At 38.1% G+C, this 21,739-nt stretch overlaps 1 protein-coding gene across 1 annotated transcript; it reads right to left on the bottom strand.

Moving 5' to 3' along the window:
- Window positions 1-6,212: 6,212 nt before the first annotated feature.
- On the bottom strand, window positions 6,213-21,722 carry LOC132111762 (exocyst complex component 5-like). Its single transcript, XM_059519349.1, has 18 exons — window positions 21,543-21,722; window positions 21,142-21,236; window positions 18,319-18,466; window positions 17,975-18,169; window positions 16,060-16,124; window positions 15,069-15,097; window positions 14,868-14,977; window positions 14,690-14,734; window positions 14,443-14,583; window positions 12,963-13,045; window positions 12,587-12,796; window positions 12,301-12,448; window positions 12,097-12,205; window positions 10,721-10,841; window positions 10,539-10,625; window positions 10,308-10,416; window positions 7,792-8,007; window positions 6,213-7,628 (listed from the first exon to the last, which is right to left on the bottom strand). The coding sequence occupies exons 1-18, from the start codon at window positions 21,567-21,569 to the stop codon at window positions 7,440-7,442; spliced, it is 2,127 nt and encodes a 708-aa protein (XP_059375332.1). The 5' UTR covers window positions 21,570-21,722; the 3' UTR covers window positions 6,213-7,439.
- Window positions 21,723-21,739: the final 17 nt, after the last annotated feature.

The following is a 21,739-nucleotide window of genomic DNA, read 5'->3' as shown; positions in this document are numbered from 1 at the left end:
AGTGAAAACTGTTGCACATCCACCAGGTTTGAGTTCATTCATGACTCGTGGTTTCAGAGCAGTTTGTAATAATGTGCAGTACTCAAAGAAACCGTTAACTTAAAAATTAAAATTTGCTGATAATTTATATTTGTATTTTGGATTGTCATTCCATCATTGGATGCTCCATTCACTTTAGCCTGAAATGAAACCCTAAAAATCTTAAATTCTGTTCTGATGAAGAAATAAACTATAAATTATCAGCAAATAAAAAAATTTTGGGTGAACTGTTCCTTTAATAAGTACTGTTTACATTTATAATATGCTGTTGATGAATTTTGAGTTTACTTTATGGCGTTTACATTTCTAAACATATTTTGCTATTAATTTTAATAATGGAGTGAGATTTTTTCAGACATGGAATGCCGATAAAGGTCTTAAAGGGATGGTTCGGAGTAAAATCAACCTAGGCTCCTTTGCACCATGACCTCGAGCCAAACACCCCCCAGAAGCCTTTTTACCCTTGGTTGAACATTATTAAAGTTAGAGCTTATTTAGAGATATCAGCCGGATGGCTTAGTGCAGGCGCTAATGGATCCTAGGCTGTATCTGGTAAATTACCCCACTAATAATGCCCAGAATGGTGCCAAACTTCTACAGTAGTACAAATAGGTTCTGTACTCATAAAACAAGGCTTTGGAAAGTTTGAAAGTACATCATTAGTTTATTTAAATAACACTTGCCTGACGGCTCATGCTACCGCTAACCCAGACGTCGACGTCACTTCAGTGGCTTGGGAAAAGCACGTAAAAGTCCTGGCAGAAAGCGCTGCATAAAGATGTAGTGTAATGACAAATAATTTCTTTTTTTCCGAACTGTTAACAACTTACTGTTAACTAATAATTGTTGCAAACTGGTACTACCAACAAAATATGAGTGCATTCCTGGAACTGGGCATTGTTACACTACATCCTTATGACAGCGCTTTCTGCCAGGACTTTTTTGTGCCAGGACTTTTTTGTGCTTTTCCCAAGCCACCTTTCTGGGGCTTGAAAGCGGTTATAACATTGCAGTCTATAAGCGGGATCAAAAAGCTCTCGGACTTCTTAAAATTATCTTAATTTGTGTTGAACTAAATTGTTTGGAACATCATGAGGGAGTGTAATTAATGAGACTTTACATTTTTGAGTGAACTAACCCTTTAAGAGCTTAAGTAAACATCTTACTGCATAACTAATTCTAGCTTAAAACAAAGACTCATTAGTCATTAGTTTCGTTAGTCTGTTCTGAAGTTGGAACACAACTTACATTAGACTGACATCCATTCAAAGTCAATGAGCTTCCTGATCAGTGTCCAGACTTGCTGGTTTATGTGTCCTCTCTGCCTCTTTGATTTTGTACCTGTCTCTGGGTTGATGCCCAAAAAGCACATATAAACAAAAAGACAGAGAAGAAAGATATTAGTTTAATTCAAGTGGGATTAAAAAGGTTTCAGTTCCCAGTCATCACCTTCAGTGGGTCACTGCTGTTGCAGTACTGAGCAAAACTAAAGTTAGCTCACAGTTTTAACAAGGTGACATTACTTGGATTCAATTAAACAGCAACCATTTAAATAACTTAACAGCAACTGAAAAACATTTACATCACAAACACACAGTCAAGAATAGTCCTGCAACAAAGTAAGTTAGATGTGTGTGATTTACCCCGGCAATGCATTTGCACACAACAATTTACATCATTTACACGTTTATTTTCCTATATCTTTTTTATAATAAAATGCACTTTATTTTTTCTGTTGACGAGACAGACAACGGCTGCTCCGTTTCACACACACGGCAGAAAAATATGGACGACGCCCAGCTAGCTAACATTACTAATTTGAGATTAATTTATTCCACCTTTGCACAAATCCACAACACTATAATGTATCTAGTTGATCATAACTGTCATAATACACACATTAAGGCCACAGCTTACCTTATAACTTTATTTCCCGGTGGTAGAAAAATGCTGTGGGAAAAGAGAGCGCTGTTAGAGTAACGAACGTTAACTAAGAAAAGCATTAAGCAAAGCTAAAGTTCAATTTTGACGGTGTAGTTAACGTGAAGCCTCACAGTTAATAACTTAATATGGTACTACTAGCTATACACTTATAAACACAACCAACGTCTGATCATTCAAATTTGCGCGCTCAAACCTAGACGCGAGTCTGCTCCAGCTAAGTTACAAAAACATGAAACAGAACTTAACTAACGCTAATTTGGTTCATACTTTTAAATAACATGAAATTTCATATTCAAAACAGTCATCAAATTGACAAAGTTTGAAATTAAACACTTACCGCACTGAATCCGTCGAGTGAGACCATGAAGGAGATCAGGCCAGGGAGCTCCGGGGGAGCTCAGATGACGCAGTTGCAGCAAAAATGACGGAATTCACAGTAGTTTCTTGTAAAAGCCCCGCGCCTGCATTATTTTCACAGTAAAAGTCTAAATACGGTATTATATTGTGAAATATCACAGTTAAAGCCTGTGAAGTGGTAATAATGTAATTACCTGTGAAATATTAAAGTTATATATTGTGAAATCCTGGAAATATTTTACAGTGTAGTTTTATTTTTGAAAGTCTATGTCTTTAAAAACATAGAAGGTAACATTCAACCAATATCAAACCATTGTTTTTTGGATATAACAATCTATTTGTACAACTCGATAACAATTAACCATATGTGACAACTTAAGCCAGACATTCACGGTTAATACTCTTGTCCTTTGAAAATATTACATAGATGACATTTGTCTAATTCCTTGACACTGTTATTAAACACTATCAAACTGTAACTTAACAAATGTAAGCGGAAACCCAAATGCCAAAAAAAAAAAATAAAAAAAAAATAGAAAGAAAAAACTTGCTCGGGTCTCAGGGGACTCAGATACTAAGTTAAGTCAAAGAAAGTCCTTTGTCTCTGGTTAAGTCAAAGTCCGTCTATTTTCAAAACTAATGCTAATGGAGAACTTTACGGCAAAGTTTGCTAATTTAACTGTTGTACCCAGTAACGTTAACAGAAACAGAAAAAGTAGACTTGAACGTCTAACGACTTTTAAATACTGATCCACAACTGGAGAAATATCATCATTAATTAAAGGGTTAGTTCACCCAGATAGCAAAATTATGTAATTAATAACTCACCCTCATGTCGTTCCAAACCCGTGAGACCTCTGTTTATCTTTGGAACACAGTTTAAGATATTTTAGATTTAGTCGGAGAGCTCTCAGTCCCTCCATTGAAGCTGTGTGTATGGTATACTGTCCATGTCCAGAAAGATAAGAAAAACATCATCAAAGTAGTCCATGTGGCATCAGAGGGTCTGTTAGAATATTTTGAAGCATGGAAAATACATTTTGGTCCAAAAATAGCAAAAACTACGACTTTATTCAGCGTTGTCTTCTCTTCCGTGTCTGTTGTGAGAGAGTTCAAAACAAAGCAGTCTGGATATCCGGTTCGCGAACGAATCATTCAGTTCACCAAATCGAACTGAAACGTTTTAAATGGTTTGCATCTCTAATACGCATTAATCCACAAATGACTTAAGCTGTTAACTTTTTTAATGTGGCTGACACTCCTTCTGAGTTCAAACAAACCAATATCCCGGAGTAATTCATTTACTCAAACAGTAGGCTACACTGACTGAACTGCTGTGAAGAGAGAACTGAAGATGAACACCGAGCAGAGTCAGATAATGACTCGTTCACGAGTCAAGAACCGGTTGCATCGGTTTTCGGATCACCAGTAGTTCTTTCGGACAGTTCGATTCAATAAATCGGTTGAAGAAAACGGTTCACCGGTTCTTTTGCACTCGATGTAATGACTTCATTTGCAATGATTGCCCTTGATTCAAGCCTTCGATTTACATGCGCTAATAACATTAGCACAGAATCAGTTCAGAATCAATCTCCAAAAGAATCAGTTCGGTTCAGACGCCCTGTGTGTCGGTCTGCTTCACGCTGAATCACACATGCGCAGTATCATCAGCTCCTCGGTTCTTCTTATCTGGCTCGGCTCGGTGTTCATCTTCAGTTCTCTCTTCACAGCAGTTCAGTCAGTGTACTGTTTGAGTGCATGCATTACTCCGGGATATTGGTTTGTTTGAACTCAGGGGGAGTGTCAGCCACATTAAAAAAGTTAACAGCTTAAGTCATTTGTGGATTAATGCGTATTAGAGATGCGAACCGTTTAAAACGATTCAGTTCGATTTGGTGAACTGAATGATTCGTTCGCGAACCGGATATCCAGACTGCTTTGTTTTGAACTCTCTCACACAACAGACACGGAAGAGAAGACAATGCTGAATAAAGTCGTAGTTTTTGCTATTTTTGAAAAAATGTATTTTCGATGCTTCAAAATATTCTAACAGACCCTCTGATGTCACATGGACTACTTTGATGATGTTTTTCTTACCTTTCTGGACATGGACAGTAGACCATATACACAGCTTCAATGGAGGGACTGAGAGCTCTCCGACTAAATCTAAAATATCTTAAACTGTGTTCCAAAGATAAACGGAGGTCTCACGGGTTTGAAACAACATGAGGGTAAGTTATTAATTACATAATTTTGCTATCTGGGTGAACTAACCCTTTAATTCCTCTTGAGGAAACGTCAGTGAACGGTTTCCTTCCCCCAAACAAAAATTACCTCTTCAGATGTGTGTGAGAGTGAAATGCTAAAATGATGAGGTCTAATGAGCAGACTGAGGAAAGGGTGAGCAGAGCTTCATCCAGGCTTCAGTGTTGACAGCAGCACCGATAATCCTCGCCACCTGCTCAAACACACAGGCCTCAAATAAACAGCAGCAGCGGTCCTCGTTTACACTCACCCCGAGTCAGCCGTTACCTCTCAACGGTTATCGCTTCCCGCGCGCGCGTGCTCGCTCCCAGCAAAGCTAATCGCCACGCAAAACAAATAGTTCTTAAATGTTTGGAAAAGGCCGCGCTGTTTGCACCAGGGCCTATCAAAATAATTTTTACAAGCTATCCAGTTGTGATTATTGCTGAGAGAATTGAATTTTCCTGGCAGTGATGATATTCATATTAGCCTAATTAATATTGCTGTTTAACTTTGTGCATGTTTGCCATTGTAGAAACGGCACACTGTGGTGAAAACAGAAGCTCAGTTCATCTCTGAAGCGTTTCTATCTCCTGGCCAGGGCCGTATTAAGACAGTGTGGTGGCCCTGGGCACTATACCTCAAAAGCCGCGGCTGTAGACGGTAATGTTTTAACTTTAACTTCAATGGGAAACCGGGAGAGTGCAGTCAATCGCTTCTGTGTCATTGTCGTCCTGAGCTCATTCTTCACTCGTTTTAAAAAAACTTTCGATCCCTGGAACATTTTGAATTGTAGCTAAACGTCTTGCGTACTTGTCTTTCTTTAACTTTCTTTTTGCAAAACCACTCAATTGACGTCTGTCCATTTTGATTCATTTTCTGTAGCCGTTAAAAAAATGACACATTTGCGCGTACTTGTTGTGGACCAACTCAACTCTGACAGATTGGGGACTGAAGGGGGGGACTGATAATGGTCATGTAATCTTTATTTATTTATAATTTATTATTATTGTTGTTGTTGTTAAGTTAGTGTTCATAAACGAGTTATGTATGGTCTTTCAAGAATTTCAAGTTAATAATAAAACAATTTACGAAAAATATTTTTAAAGCTTGTGTCATGTGGTGCCCCCCTAGTTGTTGTGAATGGTTGGTGCCCCTGGGCACTGGCCCAAGTGCCCTTATGGATAATCCGGCTCTGCTCCTGGCCGTGACGACCGCACACATCTTAAACACTGCTGGGCGCTTAAACTGAGCAGTTTTCTCCCATTTTGTCTTTAAAGTCGCGGGAATAATTTTACTCCTTTGGGAAGAAGACATTACCCTAAATCTTCATGGTTAAGAATACACGATGAGTCCTTGTGAACTGTCTATTTTTATAGACATAAATAACTCTTGATTATTTATATAAAGAAGTTTAATTATATTTTGGATAATGTTTTATCTAAAGTATTAAGAAATGATTCAGGCATGAAAATGTACTGCATAATAGTAAAAATCCAGTGGGTTTGAAACCACCCTCAATAAAACACTTTTTTATTGTTTATTGTCTAATTGTTTCACACTTTTTATTTTTTGGAAATAACTGATTATAATAAGCAGCTTGGACACAAGAATCAGCTCATACAGTATGATTTTGACATAAATTCATGTTTGAAATCAGCCCAGAATAACAGAATCAAGAATCAGACCATCTAATCCTTTCTAACAGTCTAACACACCTAGGTCATTCCCAGAGGTCAAAGATCTTGACCCCAGCCTCTTCAAAAGAGGTTAAGGGTTAGAGTTCAACTGGTCATATGACATTACTGCATTCAACTCATCCCTGTCAGATGAAAGTGTCTTGGATTGATGGTTTATGGCTGGTGGCAACGCCCACATTTCTGGTCACTGAGCTACAGAATATCCATAAGAATTAAAAACACAAAGTCCTAATTAAGAATCAGATCAGTCTTTAAGAAACAACAGTGTGTGACCTGAGCCCTTTGAAACCTCACACAACACTCAGAGCTAACTCTTAAAGCCAAACAATTGTTCATTAATTATGTGATTGTTATTTGACTGTATGCAAATATCACTTTGATTTTTTGTAAGCGGCAGGCTGTTAGCACAGATGGAATATTTATCATTTACATCTCCAAAATAACACTGGAAAGGTCAGCATTGCAGGTTGTAGGACAGTTTGGAGATGAAACCATTCTAATGTAATTGTATCATTATTATTATTATTATTTACAGAACTCCTCATTAAACAGCCCTAACTGAATCTTAAAATCAATGTGTTAATGTATTCGCTTTAAGAGTATGAAATGAATTTAGAACAAAATTAGCTTGGCAACATTTACACCTGCATTGTTCAGCTCAAAACAGTAAATGTCTCCCTATGTGTGCTCAAGAGCCTGAGTGAAATGAGCTTGACAAACTCATTGATCCTTTCTTTCTTTCTTCCCAGTAGAGCCACAGAGGATGGATTTGGCACAATCAAAATAAAAGCAAATAAAAACGTGACCATTAACCACCCAAGTCCAGTGGCAGAATCATTTGAGTGGCCCACCTTGGTTCATCAAACTGAGATGATCTCCCTCTCTCCATTAGAAACCGAAGATACGGGGGCCCTCTACTTTCATTATACATCCTTTTAAAATTATATCATAAACCTGCATACAGAACAAAATGCGTAACTTAAAACTGAGCGACCTGGGAAGGGTTGGGCTTTGAAACAGCTGCCCTTTTGTTCGTTAAACACAAAGTTTAATTTCCACACTGAATCACAGACAAAGACAGTCAAGATTGGCCACTTGTGTTTCTCGCAGCTCTGAATTGACGGCCGTGCGGTAATTGAGCAGCCCTGCCAGTCATTAGCTGAAATGGCGTCCCAGTCGGGCTGAGCGGTAGTCTACTCTCAGCTGGACGAAAGCGTGGAGGAGGTTCTTGTCGAGGTTGGTCAGCTGCTCTCCAGAGCACACCTGTTTGAGGTTGTCCGGAGCCACAACCAGAAGGTTACACAGAGCATGAAGCATGTCGAAGAGCTGGAGCACGAGAGGAACCTGTGGAGGATTTGGATGCAGCGGTTACATGCATAGGGAAAGAAATCGCTCACTTTTCGTAAAAAATATTGTCATTTGTGTTTCAAAGATGAATGAATGTCTTATGGGTTTGGAACAAGATGAGAGTAATTGCTGACAAATAAGACCTTTGACCTCTTCTTACCTTGAAATCTTTGGCAGAGCGGCGGTATTCAGCCACATCACAGATGGCTAGCATACCACCCATGGAGCTGTAGCTGAACTGCTGCAGGTGCTCGTGGATCAGCCTGTGGAACCGCACTCCCAGCTCAGTCAAGACCGTGTCCACATTCTTACCATCCATGGACCGCCGCACACGCTCCACCTGCTTGCTCACATAGGCACACACCTTTGAGCACGCCTTGAAGAAAGAACACAGGAAAGATGGCATGTTACACACAACAAAATCAGGTCGACCGATATATCGGGCCGATATTTGTCATTCTTTAATATATGGGCATCGGCCGATATCCGTGTTTAGTAGCGCCGTTAAGTCAGGCACGTCGGCGGGCAGCCCCGTGTTATTGGTGCGGTGCAAAGTGCTGCTGCCGCATGTGAAGCCAAAACTTTTGGAAGATTCAACAGCAGTCCTGGGAGATAAAGGTAGTCAGAGAATTTCACTCTTTAAATGGGGTGGAGAAGTTGGCAGCTCTAACAAACACTGCAGCGTGACGTTACCAAAGTAAACTGTCTCTGACGTTACTCCGTCCCGCTTACAGACAGCACCGCGGTCGGAGAGACAGCTGTCCTGGAGCTGCCCAGAACCGTGAATCACATTTGTTCGGAAGCATGGTTTGATGCAGACAATAGCCAGTTTTCCATCCAACTCATTTATATTTAGGGATGTCAATATTCGATAATTTCCATGATCGATCGACGTTTAAGTTAACGATCAATTAATAACCTTAATGCTGCAAAATGCTTCTGCAGCGGTATTATTATTATGTGCAAAAGCCACTTGGAAAAAAAGCTTTCTCACCCGAATTAAAGGGGTTTTAGTCTGAATAAAATGCTAGTAGCAGGACTGTAAAATTAATAGATGTGATTATGATCATTTGATAAAATGAAGAGAGCGTGCCATACGTTGGAGATCATTTTACTTTGTTGACTGTTTCCCGTCAAGTAGACCGCTGAATGCGCCTCTTTAAATGGTTTCGTGGTACTCGTTGTTGTATTTTAAAACGCAACTGCAATGTTTTCAAATGACACTATAGTAGTGGTGCAAGGGATCATCATGATCCGTGATCCGTTCGGATCAATATCTTCGGTTCGGCACACACGTGACCCGTGGATTGATTTATGAAAAAAAAAAAAAAAGTTGCGCATGTTCAGTCCACACTCAGTGGTCATGGCGAGCGGAGGAACGGAGGAGCTTGAACCGCCCGCGCATTTTGGCTTCCCTGTCAGATATAATGATGAAGGAAAGAGGTTAGAGTGTAAAACCGTGACAGTGCGTAGAGCCACGTTACGACATCCCGTCGCGCACCCACTTCAGCGAAAATATTGTGCCAGATCTTTATGAACAGGAGAAGAAAAAAGTTGTGGATGAACTTTCCCGAGCCATCTCTGTTGCACTCACGACAGAAGGGTGTATTCAGGGGGACGGATGTCGTCTGTGACGATAACTGCTCACTTCATCACAGCACACTGGAAAATGAGAAGTCCGGCTATTATGTTAAAAAGAAGATATTATGCCATGTGCACTTTAAGTTGATTTCATATATTTTAATTTAATAATTTAATGTTAATAAAAAAAGACAAAAGGTATGTTTATTTGTCTTGGCTTTTTTTTTTTTTTTTTTGCTGATCCGAAAAATGATCCGATCCATACGAGGACGAGCGAGCGCGGGTTTGACGAGATGTATTTGGAGGTTATTGCTCACGTCTCGTTCTGCACATATCCAAATGTTTCCATATTCGCAATGTATTTTAATGTTAAACTATACTATTTTTTATTTTTTTAATGTAAACTAGACGGAAAAGATCATCCTCTTCACATGAGCAAAAACGTGCATAACAGCAGAGTGGACCGCTATACGATCTATTTAAACTGACCAGTGTAACCTTTTATATGTTTGGTTGACTGTACTTTATTTTAATAATGAACAGACTGCGATGTAAGTTTGAAATTAGAATGCACTTTAGATGTTCTGTGTCATTTATACCAAACACAAATGTTGCTGGTTGCTAGTGTGTTTGCAGCACTACTGTTATTTATTTTATATATATTTATTTAATAATTGGTCAGTTTATTGATTTGTTTGGTTAACTTTGGATCCATTTTGGATCACAGTGCACAAAATTAAGATTCGAGAGATGGTTCAAGTCAGTGCTCAATAAATGATGATAAGTTTAGAAATGTTGTGCATCCACTTATTATTAGTGTGAAATTTTAGCATGCAAATGAAGGGGAAAACTTCAAGATATCAGCCCTAAAAATCGGCAGCACATATCGGCCATCGTCTAACCCTGACCTCTAAACATCGGCAATAGAAAAACCCATATCGGTCGATCTCTACTAAGTACTAATACTAAAAATTCTTCTACAGTGCTATCAGTGTGTTAACAGAGTCTCAATATTTCTCAGGCTGTTATTCACAGTATCTTTTCACTGCACTGATACAAGTTTCACGAGACAATAACATGGTTTTAAGATCTTACTGTAGTGTACTGTATCATGACATTGTTCTCATCTTCTGGCTTGAAGTCGGTTTTCTTCTGTTCATTCACCAGGATGTACTTCATCTGGCCTACCATGCAATTTAATGTCCTAAAAACAAGGAAACATAAGAGAAGGTCACTGAAATTTCATTTAATGGCAGATATGAAAGATATGCTTTGATTGAGAATGATGCTCCATTAAACAGAGATTTCGGAGAGTTTTGAACCAACCGATCAATCCCGGTGTCCAGCTTCACCTCCATCTGTTCTATCACCTCTTTCTTCTTGTGCAGGCACTCCGTCAACTTGGGAGAGGAGCTACAGGGGTTAGAGTTCAAACAAATATCACAGTAAAGACACCAGTCAGTAGTCGCAGAGATAAAAGCTAGTGAAACAAAATCAGTCAAACTCACCTAATAAGAGGCATAAGATGATCATTAAACTGCTTATCAAAGAGGTGAAAGATTGTGTTGGCTTGCTGAACCACATCCAGAAAGTAAAGGTTGGCATTTTTGGCATCTGCAGATGGGATGGCTGTGCAAGTCAAAAGACAAATAAAAGAGTATGGTCCACTTCATATGCATTCAGTGGAGCTTATGCTGTTTTCAAGTCATGTAAGAATGATCATATTTACCACATGAACTGCATCACAATGTTGGAGTAAGGAACTTCAAATGAACTCCCATTGCCTCTCTTGAGTTGATTTTTGTGAATGCAAAGCACTACGGTTTCACTGTCACATAATAATAGTTTACTACATAAACCTAAAGGCACACAGCTACACTGAGACACACTTGTGGATAAATTAATCTTCTTCCTGTGGTCATCATGTAAAGAACAAACTCGACATAAACCATGTGACCCATGACTAGCTGACAGGGACTAAACTGAACTGCACCACTGTGAAAAATTTTGCAGGGCTACAAGAATTTGAATGACTACAAGAAATCCACTTTGTAGGATTACAAGAACCATAAAACACACATTAATTAAACATCTAATGGGTATCATTTGTACTTCATTATGTTGCACTAAAAAAAACTCCTGTCTTGTTCAGAAAAAAAAAAAATTCGATCATTGTGTCAATTTGACTTCAACTCCATTTAAACCTAGGCTGTAATAATTTTCAATTTTTCATGTTTTTCAGTACATTATAGTTTTTCATTTAGTATGAGAATGGGGGGGAAGACATGCTTTTTTTGTAATGGACTGTATCTGGACCCCCCCCCCCCATTTCTATATAACATAGTTCCCACTGCACTAACAAATTATTGAGATTATTTGGTTAATATTTTTTAAAACTTTTTTTAAATACCGATTCAATAATTCAGACAATCGTGTGAACTGGTCTGGTTCACACATCATTGTCTTTTATCCTAGCAAGTTTAACTCAATACAAGAGCAATCTCTATCTGATTAAATGTTATAAAAGAGCATAACTAGAAAAATTATATTCACAATAGAATTTTTAGAAAATCATGTTAAGTTATAAGATGTTCAACCTTTTAAAAATGTCTCAGGGTCTTCCCGTTATTCATTTCATTGCACTTTTTCTTGTGTTCGACTTTGCTTCTGTGTTCACCTTTTCTCCATAATGGTCGTAATTCTCATAATGTTTTTTTTAATGCAGTAATATTTTCCAGTGACACATGTCAGTTGATGAAAACATTTTTAAAATTTAATTTTCGACTTTTTAAGTTTAGTTTACACTTATAACCTTCATTTGAACAAACTGGTAATTACATTACAGTGTAACATTTTACTATCAACCGTTCCGTGTTGGCCATACCTGACAGCCCAATCTCAAGCGCATAGTCTATATGGTCCACACACAGGTACTCCACCAAAAGCAGGAAAATGGAGAAGGCATTTTTTGATAGATCTGCTGGGTCTGACAACTGCAACAAAGACAGAAAAAGGGTCTATCAAGCTAATATCAGCCCACAACTTCCAACAGAAACAGACTAGAGGTGTTTTCTTAAAATTCATATACCTTGTTGCATCTCTCAAAGGCTTGTCGGGTTTCCTGCAACAGGTTAACTACAACCTCTTGTGAGAGGAGAGTCTCTCCATGTGTGTCAATACTGGGTCCCAGAGGCAGGTTAGTGCGTTGTCTGATCCTCTCTTTTAGCTCCTGCATACTGTCAAAATGAGGACAAGAGATGGCAGTAACGATAAGAAATCTATTCAAGACATGTATCTAAAAAAACAGCTCTAATGTTTCAGAGTAACTCTGGAAAAAAAAAAATCAACCAACCAAGCAACAAACAGTTCCTCACCTTCCCATGCCTACAGGACGTTTTTGGTGGTTCTTAGAGTCATAAAAGCGCTGAAGAATCAAGCCACTGCGGTTTTGCAGATATTGTCGCTCCATGTCTATGTAGCTCTCCAGATAACAGGAGAATATATTTTTTATCAGTTTAGATAGAAAAGTTTGCTTGTCTGAGCCCAAGTTAAAGTCTGTGAGCTTAGCAGCCAGTGCCGTTGTCCTAAAAACAAATGAGTTATGACAGTTCAAAGCTGGTGTTCAGTAAAGCTAATTAATTTGACATATATTTGAGACTTTAAACCATTGCAGACAAGACAAACACATGGTTTTTTGAGAGCAAAATGAACAATTGTAATAATTAATAATAATGAAATTCTGATTGATACCTTGAATAGAGGTCATAGAGGTTCTTGAGGTATTGCTCCACATCAGAGTGGCGTGTCTCCTCTAGTCTTTCTTTGACATGAGCCTAAAATCATAAGTCAATTCATGAGTCAATAAAAGTTGATAGGCAGCGGCTTTCAAATACTTTCGCATGTATTTTCGTAAGCACCATCAAAATCAGAAGCAGTCTGGGGCATTTCTTCCTAAAACAATTGGATAAGAATTTTTTTTTTAGTAAAACAATGCAAATATTACAAAATATGACAATAAAAAGTGTATATATATATAAAAAAAAGTGCTAAAGAAAAAAAAGCACCGTCCACACCAGCAGGTAAAGTTACAGCGGGTATTAGTCAGCGTCTCTCTTGCCTCCCCTGAACACACTGAGTTTTAACAGACCCCCTAAAACATGTGGTGGATGGAGGGTAATTGAGAGCGGATGGGGAAAAGTCCAGTGTTAAACTAAAATAACAACAATACAAAAAACAATTATATACAGTCTTTCAACTATGTCCATTAAAGGTGGAGTAGGACATCTATATTAGTATGGCAATATGTTCCAAAAGATTTTCTATGGTACCAAACCTGGTACAGAAAAACTTTGAAACTTTAATGATAATGGTACAGACTACTGAATTTTTTTGTATTGTGTAAATTTTTGTAAAATAACAAAATGCTAGATTTACAACTATATTTTTTACATGTTCTGAAGAGTGTAGTACTTGCCAGTGCAAAACTCACAGCCATAATGCTTGACTAAGTGCTAAGTGGTTGCTACAGTGTTCTGGTTAGTTGTTTACTGGCCCTTCTGTAAACAACTGTACTACAATCTGGTCTGCATTGTTAATGCTTTTGATCTTTTATTTTACAAAATTCACAAAAATCTAACCTTTCATTGGATAATGAGAATTTAAAATAGGGGGGGGATATCATCATAAAATAAATGTTTTTCTCTAATACACATTGGCCACAATTAACAGCACCCTTTTATTCAATACTTTTTGAAACTTCCATTTGCCAGTTTAACGGCTCTAAATTTTCTCCTATAATGCTTGATGAGGTTAGAGAACACCTGACAAGATATCAGAGACCATTCCTTCATCCAGAATCACTTCAGACCCTAATTGTGTCCAACGTGCATTTGAGAAAAACATTTATTTCATAATGATATTCCCCCCCCATTTTAAATTCTTATTATCAAATGAAAGGTTAGATTTTTGTGATTTTTTAAAATAAAAGATCAAAAGGATTAACAACACAGATTCATTTTCACAGCCACCTTTGACCATATTTACCAAGGGGGCCGATATTTTTGGCCTTGACTGTATATAAATCATGTCCCTCCTTTAAATCTACAGATTATTTTTTTTGCACACAAGGGCAACATTTCATTTGTTCATGTCTCTTAATAAAGCATGAGCAACAGCCATAGAAAGCACAATTACTGTATATCATTTGTTAATGTGTACGTGTGTTACATACCTGTATCTTATTCTCAAAGATGCTCTGAATGAGTTTAGCCATGACAGTCTCTGGACTGCAGAAAACCTCTCCAACCTGTTTATTAACCCGCTGACACAGAATGGCAATATCTTCAAATACATCATTCCGCATGTACGCTCCCTACAAACACCAAAAGACACTGGTGATGTAACATACAAACAATTGGCATCTTGATAGATACGTAAAAAGAACAGAAATACTCTCAGTTTCAGATTCAGTCTGGTACCTCTTGGCATTGCTTGATGTAGACATCCACACAGTGGGCATAACCCTGTGATAAATAGAAGTGAAGTGATAAGATAAGAAATAAGATAATAAATAATAATTTCATATTATAAATGGAACAAATGTCCAAAATAAGAAGTATTATGATCTTCCTTAGTGCTCTGTATCTCCCAACAAACCTTAAAATGTAGAAGGACTGCTGCCACCTCACGCATGCGCCCAATCTCTCCCCTTCGCTGAGCTGCTGTGAACTCCTGGATCAGCTGACGCTCAAGGTCATGATATTTACCTTTCAAATAAACACAGGTCTTATGTTAACACTGCATATTTAGCAGATGTGTAAATAACATTGCTGTCTTGTTTAGTCTACAGCTGCTTACTTGCTATCTTGGCCTTGACATCAGAAAATCTGAATTGGGACATAACGAGGAAAACAAGCATGAAAAAGAGAGAAGAACAGAGGGAATTTGAAACATATCTTTTCAGACCACTAAAATTTATCAGTGAGAGAATATCACAACAACCATGTTTGAACTTTTGCTTAGATCTCAGACACAGTCAAAACAAACTATGTGAATGAAGAAATTTTCACTTGTTATGTCTTGGCCAATGCATTACCACATTTGCTTGCTTTGAATTTTGCCCTAAAGATAAAATATGACCAAAGGCAGATGGGAAAAGTGTTTGGAAACCTGCTTGACTGCAACATTTTTGCAATTCCATTAAGTGAAGCTAACGGTGCAGAAATTCTACTCTTCAGTATTAAGCCCAAAGTATACTTTGACTTTTACATGTACGCTAGGGCATGCACGCATTGCACATGCATTAACTTTGTCATCAACATAGGATGTGTGCAGTACGATTTTCAAGGTCTCTCAGGTTGAACATGCAAACATAATTATTATTTGTTCTGCAGAGATGGCAACATCGACCCGGGCTGCTGTTTCACAGTCAAAATGGTAGAAATGGAACAACAACAGGTAGCCGAAACCACAGTAACAACAGAGGGCAGTGTTGACAAGTGCTTGTGTGAGAGGGTTAAGAGATACCTGCAACTCTAGTTTAATCAAGTACTTACACATTTTATTGATCATAATGGAGGGAAACAGCACAGAAACTGGAGAAAGCGGAAACTTTCTACTTTGCATATGTTGAGCGCCTGTGTACGTGCATGCTATCAAATAGATTAAACTTTGAAAGTTTATGTGTTTGGTCAAATTTATACGCTAAGTATACACATTAAAAACCAAAGTATGCTTTGGTCTTTAACGTATAATCAATGCTGTTTATTTGATCTCTTGTACAGCACAAGATTGTACGCTGTTCCCCAAACCTCCAATATGGCCTAGACTCCATCTGCAGGTCACTTGCCTATCAAATGGCAGCTCCTGAGCGATCAGGTGCAACTTCTGAATGATGTCTGCAGCTTCTTTTATCTGTTTGGGATGAAAACAGACCATGGTGAGACAGGGAAAATGGTCACTACAGGACATGCACCTTAATAAACAAACATAGGCCAAAGGCAGCACCCTGAAATCTAGGGACCGGCTTACAGTAAATCTGTCCCTCTCGTGCTTGTGCCTCACTATTCTTGTCCACCATGAGGATGATAAGAGTTAGCTCAGCCACGCACACCTGAACCTCATCATCATCAGACCTTAACACCTGTCCATCAGCCGCTGCCCAGCCAACACCTTATGCTCACTCATGACTATTAAGATTGAACTAGGGCTAATCCCTCAGTAAATCACCTTCCATAATCTGTCCCCACGGGCAGGTAGGAAGTCTAGGCAAAAACAGGACCCTGACAAGAACCCCCCCACCTCTACCTTTAAGCCCAATGGACGAGGAGAAGAAAAGGCTATCCGAAAGGCCATGCCGTCCACATATCCTCTTTTCCCACTCTACTTTTCCTGCCTGCCTCAGCTAACATCATTATTGTGCTCCCGTGAGGTGGATCCATCCCTTTTCCGCTCTCCTCGCCGAGGTTTTCTAAGTATCTGTCCCCCAGCTAAGATTAGCTAAATCCCATGTAAGTGATGTAGCCGTCTCCCAGCAGTAGGGGGTTTTACCGGCGCTTTTCTCCTCGCTGCCTGGGCCCGGCCCTCCCTTTCACAGGGATTAAGCCAGCCTTCATTCCTTCCACCCCCCCCCCCTCACTTCCCCTCTTTTCTCTTCTGGAGGTGTGTACGTCTTGAGAAATACTGAAATGACTGGCGGGTATATTCCCACATGGCTCTCTGGAAGCATGTTGGTGGCCTTATGCTAATAGCATCAGAAGATGTAAGATTTGCCACATCATTACTGAGTGACTTGAGAGATTAACTTATAAAGTGGCATTTCCAATTAAGTTGGCGTACATCAACATCTGAGCAGGCCACATATATTAGCCACAGGCAATCCATTATGGTGGTATGCATCACAAAATTTTATCGGCTTTGGTTGCAACAGTTGTTTCGGGTACAACTTCAACATGGAACTCTATCTAAAAAGTCCAGTTTTTCCCCAAAAATCTGAAATCCATAGGCAACATTGATATATATGTATATACCCACAGTTACTCATCTGGATGTGGCCTGTCATGGGTAAAGCTGCACCAGCTGTTCTTACTTAAATTGAAACAAAGTCCATGCTAGGGGCTTAGAAACTACTAGTTTAGTATTTAACAAAATCTGTAATTAATTTGGTTGCACCATTTAGTTTGTAAGGCAGAATGTAGCTAGTAGGACATAAACTCTCTGTGAAGTAATGCATAGTCACATAATAATGGCATTTACCTTCAATGATCCAATAGCAGCCTTCAAATTTGGCATGAATCTCCGTTTATTCTGTTAAAGTTGATTTTAACCACAATTTTCCCTCATGTAACTAACAGAAAAAATATGTTTCTATTGAAATATGATACTTCATCAAACAGCCCCTCACTTATTTATTTTTTTTGGCATCTGATATGCCTAGGTATTAATAAATAACCAGCTCATTAGCAAAAATGGCATAATCTCCCACGGATGAACACAACTAAGAGAAGCTATACCATACAAACATTTGACAACACAATTAACTGTAATCCTCAAAAGATGATGCATTCATGTTCAACACCGTATGTCTGATGCCACACAACAACTGACTTTTTAGATCATGCCCATGATTCTGAATGATGTAGCTACACTTGAAAGGAAACTGACATGAAACTGGGATTTTTTTAATGCAGAAAATACATGAAAATATATGCCAATATGTAATTGTATCCCTCTTTGGTCTGAATGTGGTCCTCTTGGCCTCTGACCTTTTCTGGATTGGTGAAGACATCACTGCGTAGTTCTCCATCCAGGAACTCGTTGAAGTATGTCATGAGTCTCTGAGCCTCCACTGCCCTCTGTCTTGGAGTATTGACTCCTTCTAGCTGATCTCCCAGATGACACACCTTGGTGGCCACGTAACTGATATGTTCATCCAACTCCTGGAAGTGCTGGAAGGCTACCTTTGAAACAAGCATAACAAGAAAGTTAAGGTCCTATAGGGTATATTTATAGGCTCATGTAATGTAATTCAGTGTAGGTAACATATGGCTACTCAAATGGTTCAAAGATCCTATCTTAAAATAAATGCTAAAATGTATAGGCCACTGACTTGGTTGCTTCTTTGCAGGTCTTGGACCTTGTGGGCAAACTCCTTGGCTTCACGGTGACATTGCTGCTCCAACTTCTCCACCTTCCTTTGAATCCTTTCATCCAGCTGTTTTAGTTCCTCAATGTGGTTCACAAATTCTTCCAGCAACCTGGAACCAAAGACGTGACATTATAGAGCTGCTGGCAGCAAAGCACAATTTCTCTCTTGACAATACTTTAAACACATTAAAGGGAATACATCATATTTTTTTTTTCCTGAAGTCCATTTATAATGTCATTCTTGGTGTATTGCAGCAAAAACCTAATTTAGTTGCACAACACCTTTGTATTATAAAACTTGTAAGCGTATAGTACATGCAGTACATGCATAGCTTACATAATGATGTACCATTACTACTTATTAATCATTTATTATTATGTACTTGCCACATAAGCCTTGCAAATAGGGATAAACATTACTGTATGTTGAAATTTGTTCATATATCGTACATGGATACTAGTTAACCAAAAGGAGGAGAATCGCTGTCAAGCAGAACTCTGAAATCATTTTCATAAATGAAAAGTAGCTACAGTAGAGCAGAGGCTTCGGTGAGCGTTCCAAAGAACACTCTTTGTGTCCAAAGAAGACTGAAAAAAATCTTTCACAGTCTGATTTGTGTGATGTAGGCTTACGTCTCAAATTAAGTTCGCTCGGCTAGCATGTAATCTGTAAGGAAATGTTAAATAAAACCTGACCAATCATATGAAAATGCCTGAAGCTCTGTTCCCAGATCCTGAAACCAGCTCAACGGCAGGGATCAGTATATGCTGTCTGAGACTCATTTATCTTTCATGAATGCTTCTCCAAATAGATGCCCAAAAATCTGAGAGACTGATCTCAAACTGTGAAGAAAAAAAAGCATCCAGGGAGAGCATCTTATTTGTCGAGATCACATAAGCACTTACCTCGGCAGCAAATCAGCTAATGGCCTGTTACCATAAATTCTGGTACTTCATAAAAAGAGCCTCTCTGTGCGTGTGCACGTACAAATTTAGGAAACCTCACGCATACAACCAAAAGCTTCGTCAGCTGCATTTCAAAGAGATTGTAGGACAGCAAAGTGAAAAGCTCCAACTCAGCAAGTTTGGATTCTCTGGGTGGTAGCAAAACATACTGAAGTGATGAGTATATAATCTCATATCACCGTAATTCCCTAAATGCCGCTGGCAGCTTAAGTTCTTTTTCCTCTCCATCTTTTCCCCTCAAATTTGTTCTCTTCCATCATTTGTAAGTCAATGATGCCCAGCTCACAACAGCCTCTTCATGGTGAGTTATTTGAGAGCTTGGTGTTAAATTTGGGGCGATGTTTTTGCTCTGGCATGCAAAAGCACTTTTGCTCTGTCCGTGTGTGTTAAAGTAAACTTCTAATCTTTTTTATGCTTTTGTCTCTGACAGTGAAATGACTGTCAAATTAGTCAAACTTCAAGAAAATTATATGTTGTGATAACATCCATGCTATAAATTTATTATAAAAGGATCTTTAAAAAGTTTTTGGACAATTTCAATGCATTAGAAAATTAAATCTGTGGCAGAACAAGTGGCATTTGCAAATAAATAATTTTATGTTTTCTCTCAAATAACTTTACTAAATGCACTTTTCAAATTACTTTTAACCAACTGGTGTCAAGGTGAAATTAGCGGATATATGAAGTCAGTTAAGTTCACACGGGTCATCACAGGTGTTCAACATTTTGACCATCAAAGAGTGCCCAAACTATTTTTCTTCATTTTAAACAATGTTCTTTTATCTATTTAAACTTCTTTTACTTGACCTTATTTTTAAGGGTTTGTGCTATATTTCTTTAAAAGCATTATTATTATTTTTTATAATGCAACAAGTTTAAGTGTGGTTTTGGCTTCTAAATACTTTCTTGGGCCACTGTATGTAGATCTAGGCCCAGAATATGCCAGATCTTTTCTTTTTGCATTTTCTGCTTTTATTTTGAAAAAAAAAAAAAATAAATAAATAATAATAATAATAATTCAAAATTAAATAAAATGTGCTAAACAGGGATAAGACTATTAGGATCTGGTATCTAAACGCATGCAATTTTTCTTAGTATTTTTAATAAACAAACTGAAATCTGTGTTTAATGTGTATAAGGTAAAAAATTACATTTATTTTACAAAAACTATTTTATCAAAAATGATTTATATACTGCATACGTAGCATGAATGCACTTCACATATATAAACTGCATACAGGCTTCTTAGGAATTTAAATAATGCAATAGCTGCAGAGCTGAAAATGAATACAATCTAAAAACAACACAAATAATCAAAAGCGTATGGGCATTTACTCCTACATTATTAATTTTTTTCTTCCAGATTTTAGAATAATATAGTATGAGTAAGGCATAAACTATGAGATCCCATCATAATCATCTCTCTCTCTCTCAGTCTATTTCTGTGTCTATCAAAATGAAATGTGTTTATAACATGAAATAAAAATGTTAATTCAGTCTTATATTTCAGCTTCTATAAGGTAGCCAATAATTACTACTGCATACTCATGAGGTGCATCTTAAGATTCTTTTTGTACAGTATTGAAGGTCTTGTCATACACTGACACCTTGTTTACAATTAGAAGATAACTCAACAATTTCAATAAGAAAATCATACATGCAAAAGCTTGTTTGTTTGTTTAAAAAAAAACTAATTTAAAACATTTAAGCCTGAGGCTTTAGATCAAATGGTTTTTAATTCAGATGATGATAAACATACATTTAAAGTCAAACGACTTGAGGAGTTTGTTTATGACCTTTATAAAAATTTCTGACTCACTTTTTTGGGTCAAATGCTTCTGCACCTCCTTTGGAGCCTCCTCCAGGAGTTCTCCATGCCAGTCTCTCGATATACTCATCAGCATCAAAGGGTTCCTGTTAAGATCACACAAATAATAATGAATAATCAGCTAAATGTAATTGCTAATGGCATGCACAGAGCTTTAATAAATTAGGATGCCCATCTATTCTATTTCTACAAAGGTGGTCTAGAGAACCTGAAGAGTTCTGATCGTCTTTATGTGACACCAGTGCTAATCTACTGTCTGCATGCATTATGGCATTATACATCACAACTAAACCATGTAAATACTGCACTCACTTGCATGAGCTATGAAAACAGTCTGCCTGAGCTGTAACGCAGACCGTGACAGCTTTAGAAAAAAAAGAGACCTAATTTACCTCGAATAACTGAGCTGTAGTAGACATATTTCAAAGCGTCAGAAAGCAAAAGGTTACTCCGCAATAGTTACTCCTTCAAACGGCGTAGTTCCTCGCTCCTTGTTGTTTATATCTATTCTGAAAACAGTCGCTTCCTGCGTCCAGCTGCAGCCATGACTGGGCCGGAAATAGAAAGAGAGGATACAAGGGTGAGGATA

Source organism: Carassius carassius, chromosome 31 (genome assembly GCF_963082965.1).
Source record: "Carassius carassius chromosome 31, fCarCar2.1, whole genome shotgun sequence".
NCBI classification, from domain to species: Eukaryota; Metazoa; Chordata; class Actinopteri; order Cypriniformes; family Cyprinidae; genus Carassius; species Carassius carassius.
This window is presented reverse-complemented; position numbering and strand designations above follow the sequence as displayed.

Coding starts and splice junctions, on each gene's coding strand:
- LOC132111762 (XM_059519349.1), bottom strand. CDS start 21,569: ATGTCTACTACAGCTCAGTTATTCGAG. Junction 16,125..17,974: donor TCTTCACCAATCCAGAAAAG/GTCAGAGGCCAA, acceptor CATCCCAAACAG/ATAAAAGAAGCTGCAGACAT. Junction 8,008..10,307: donor TCATGATACAGTACACTACA/GTAAGATCTTAA, acceptor TCTTTCTTCAAG/GCGTGCTCAAAGGTGTGTGC.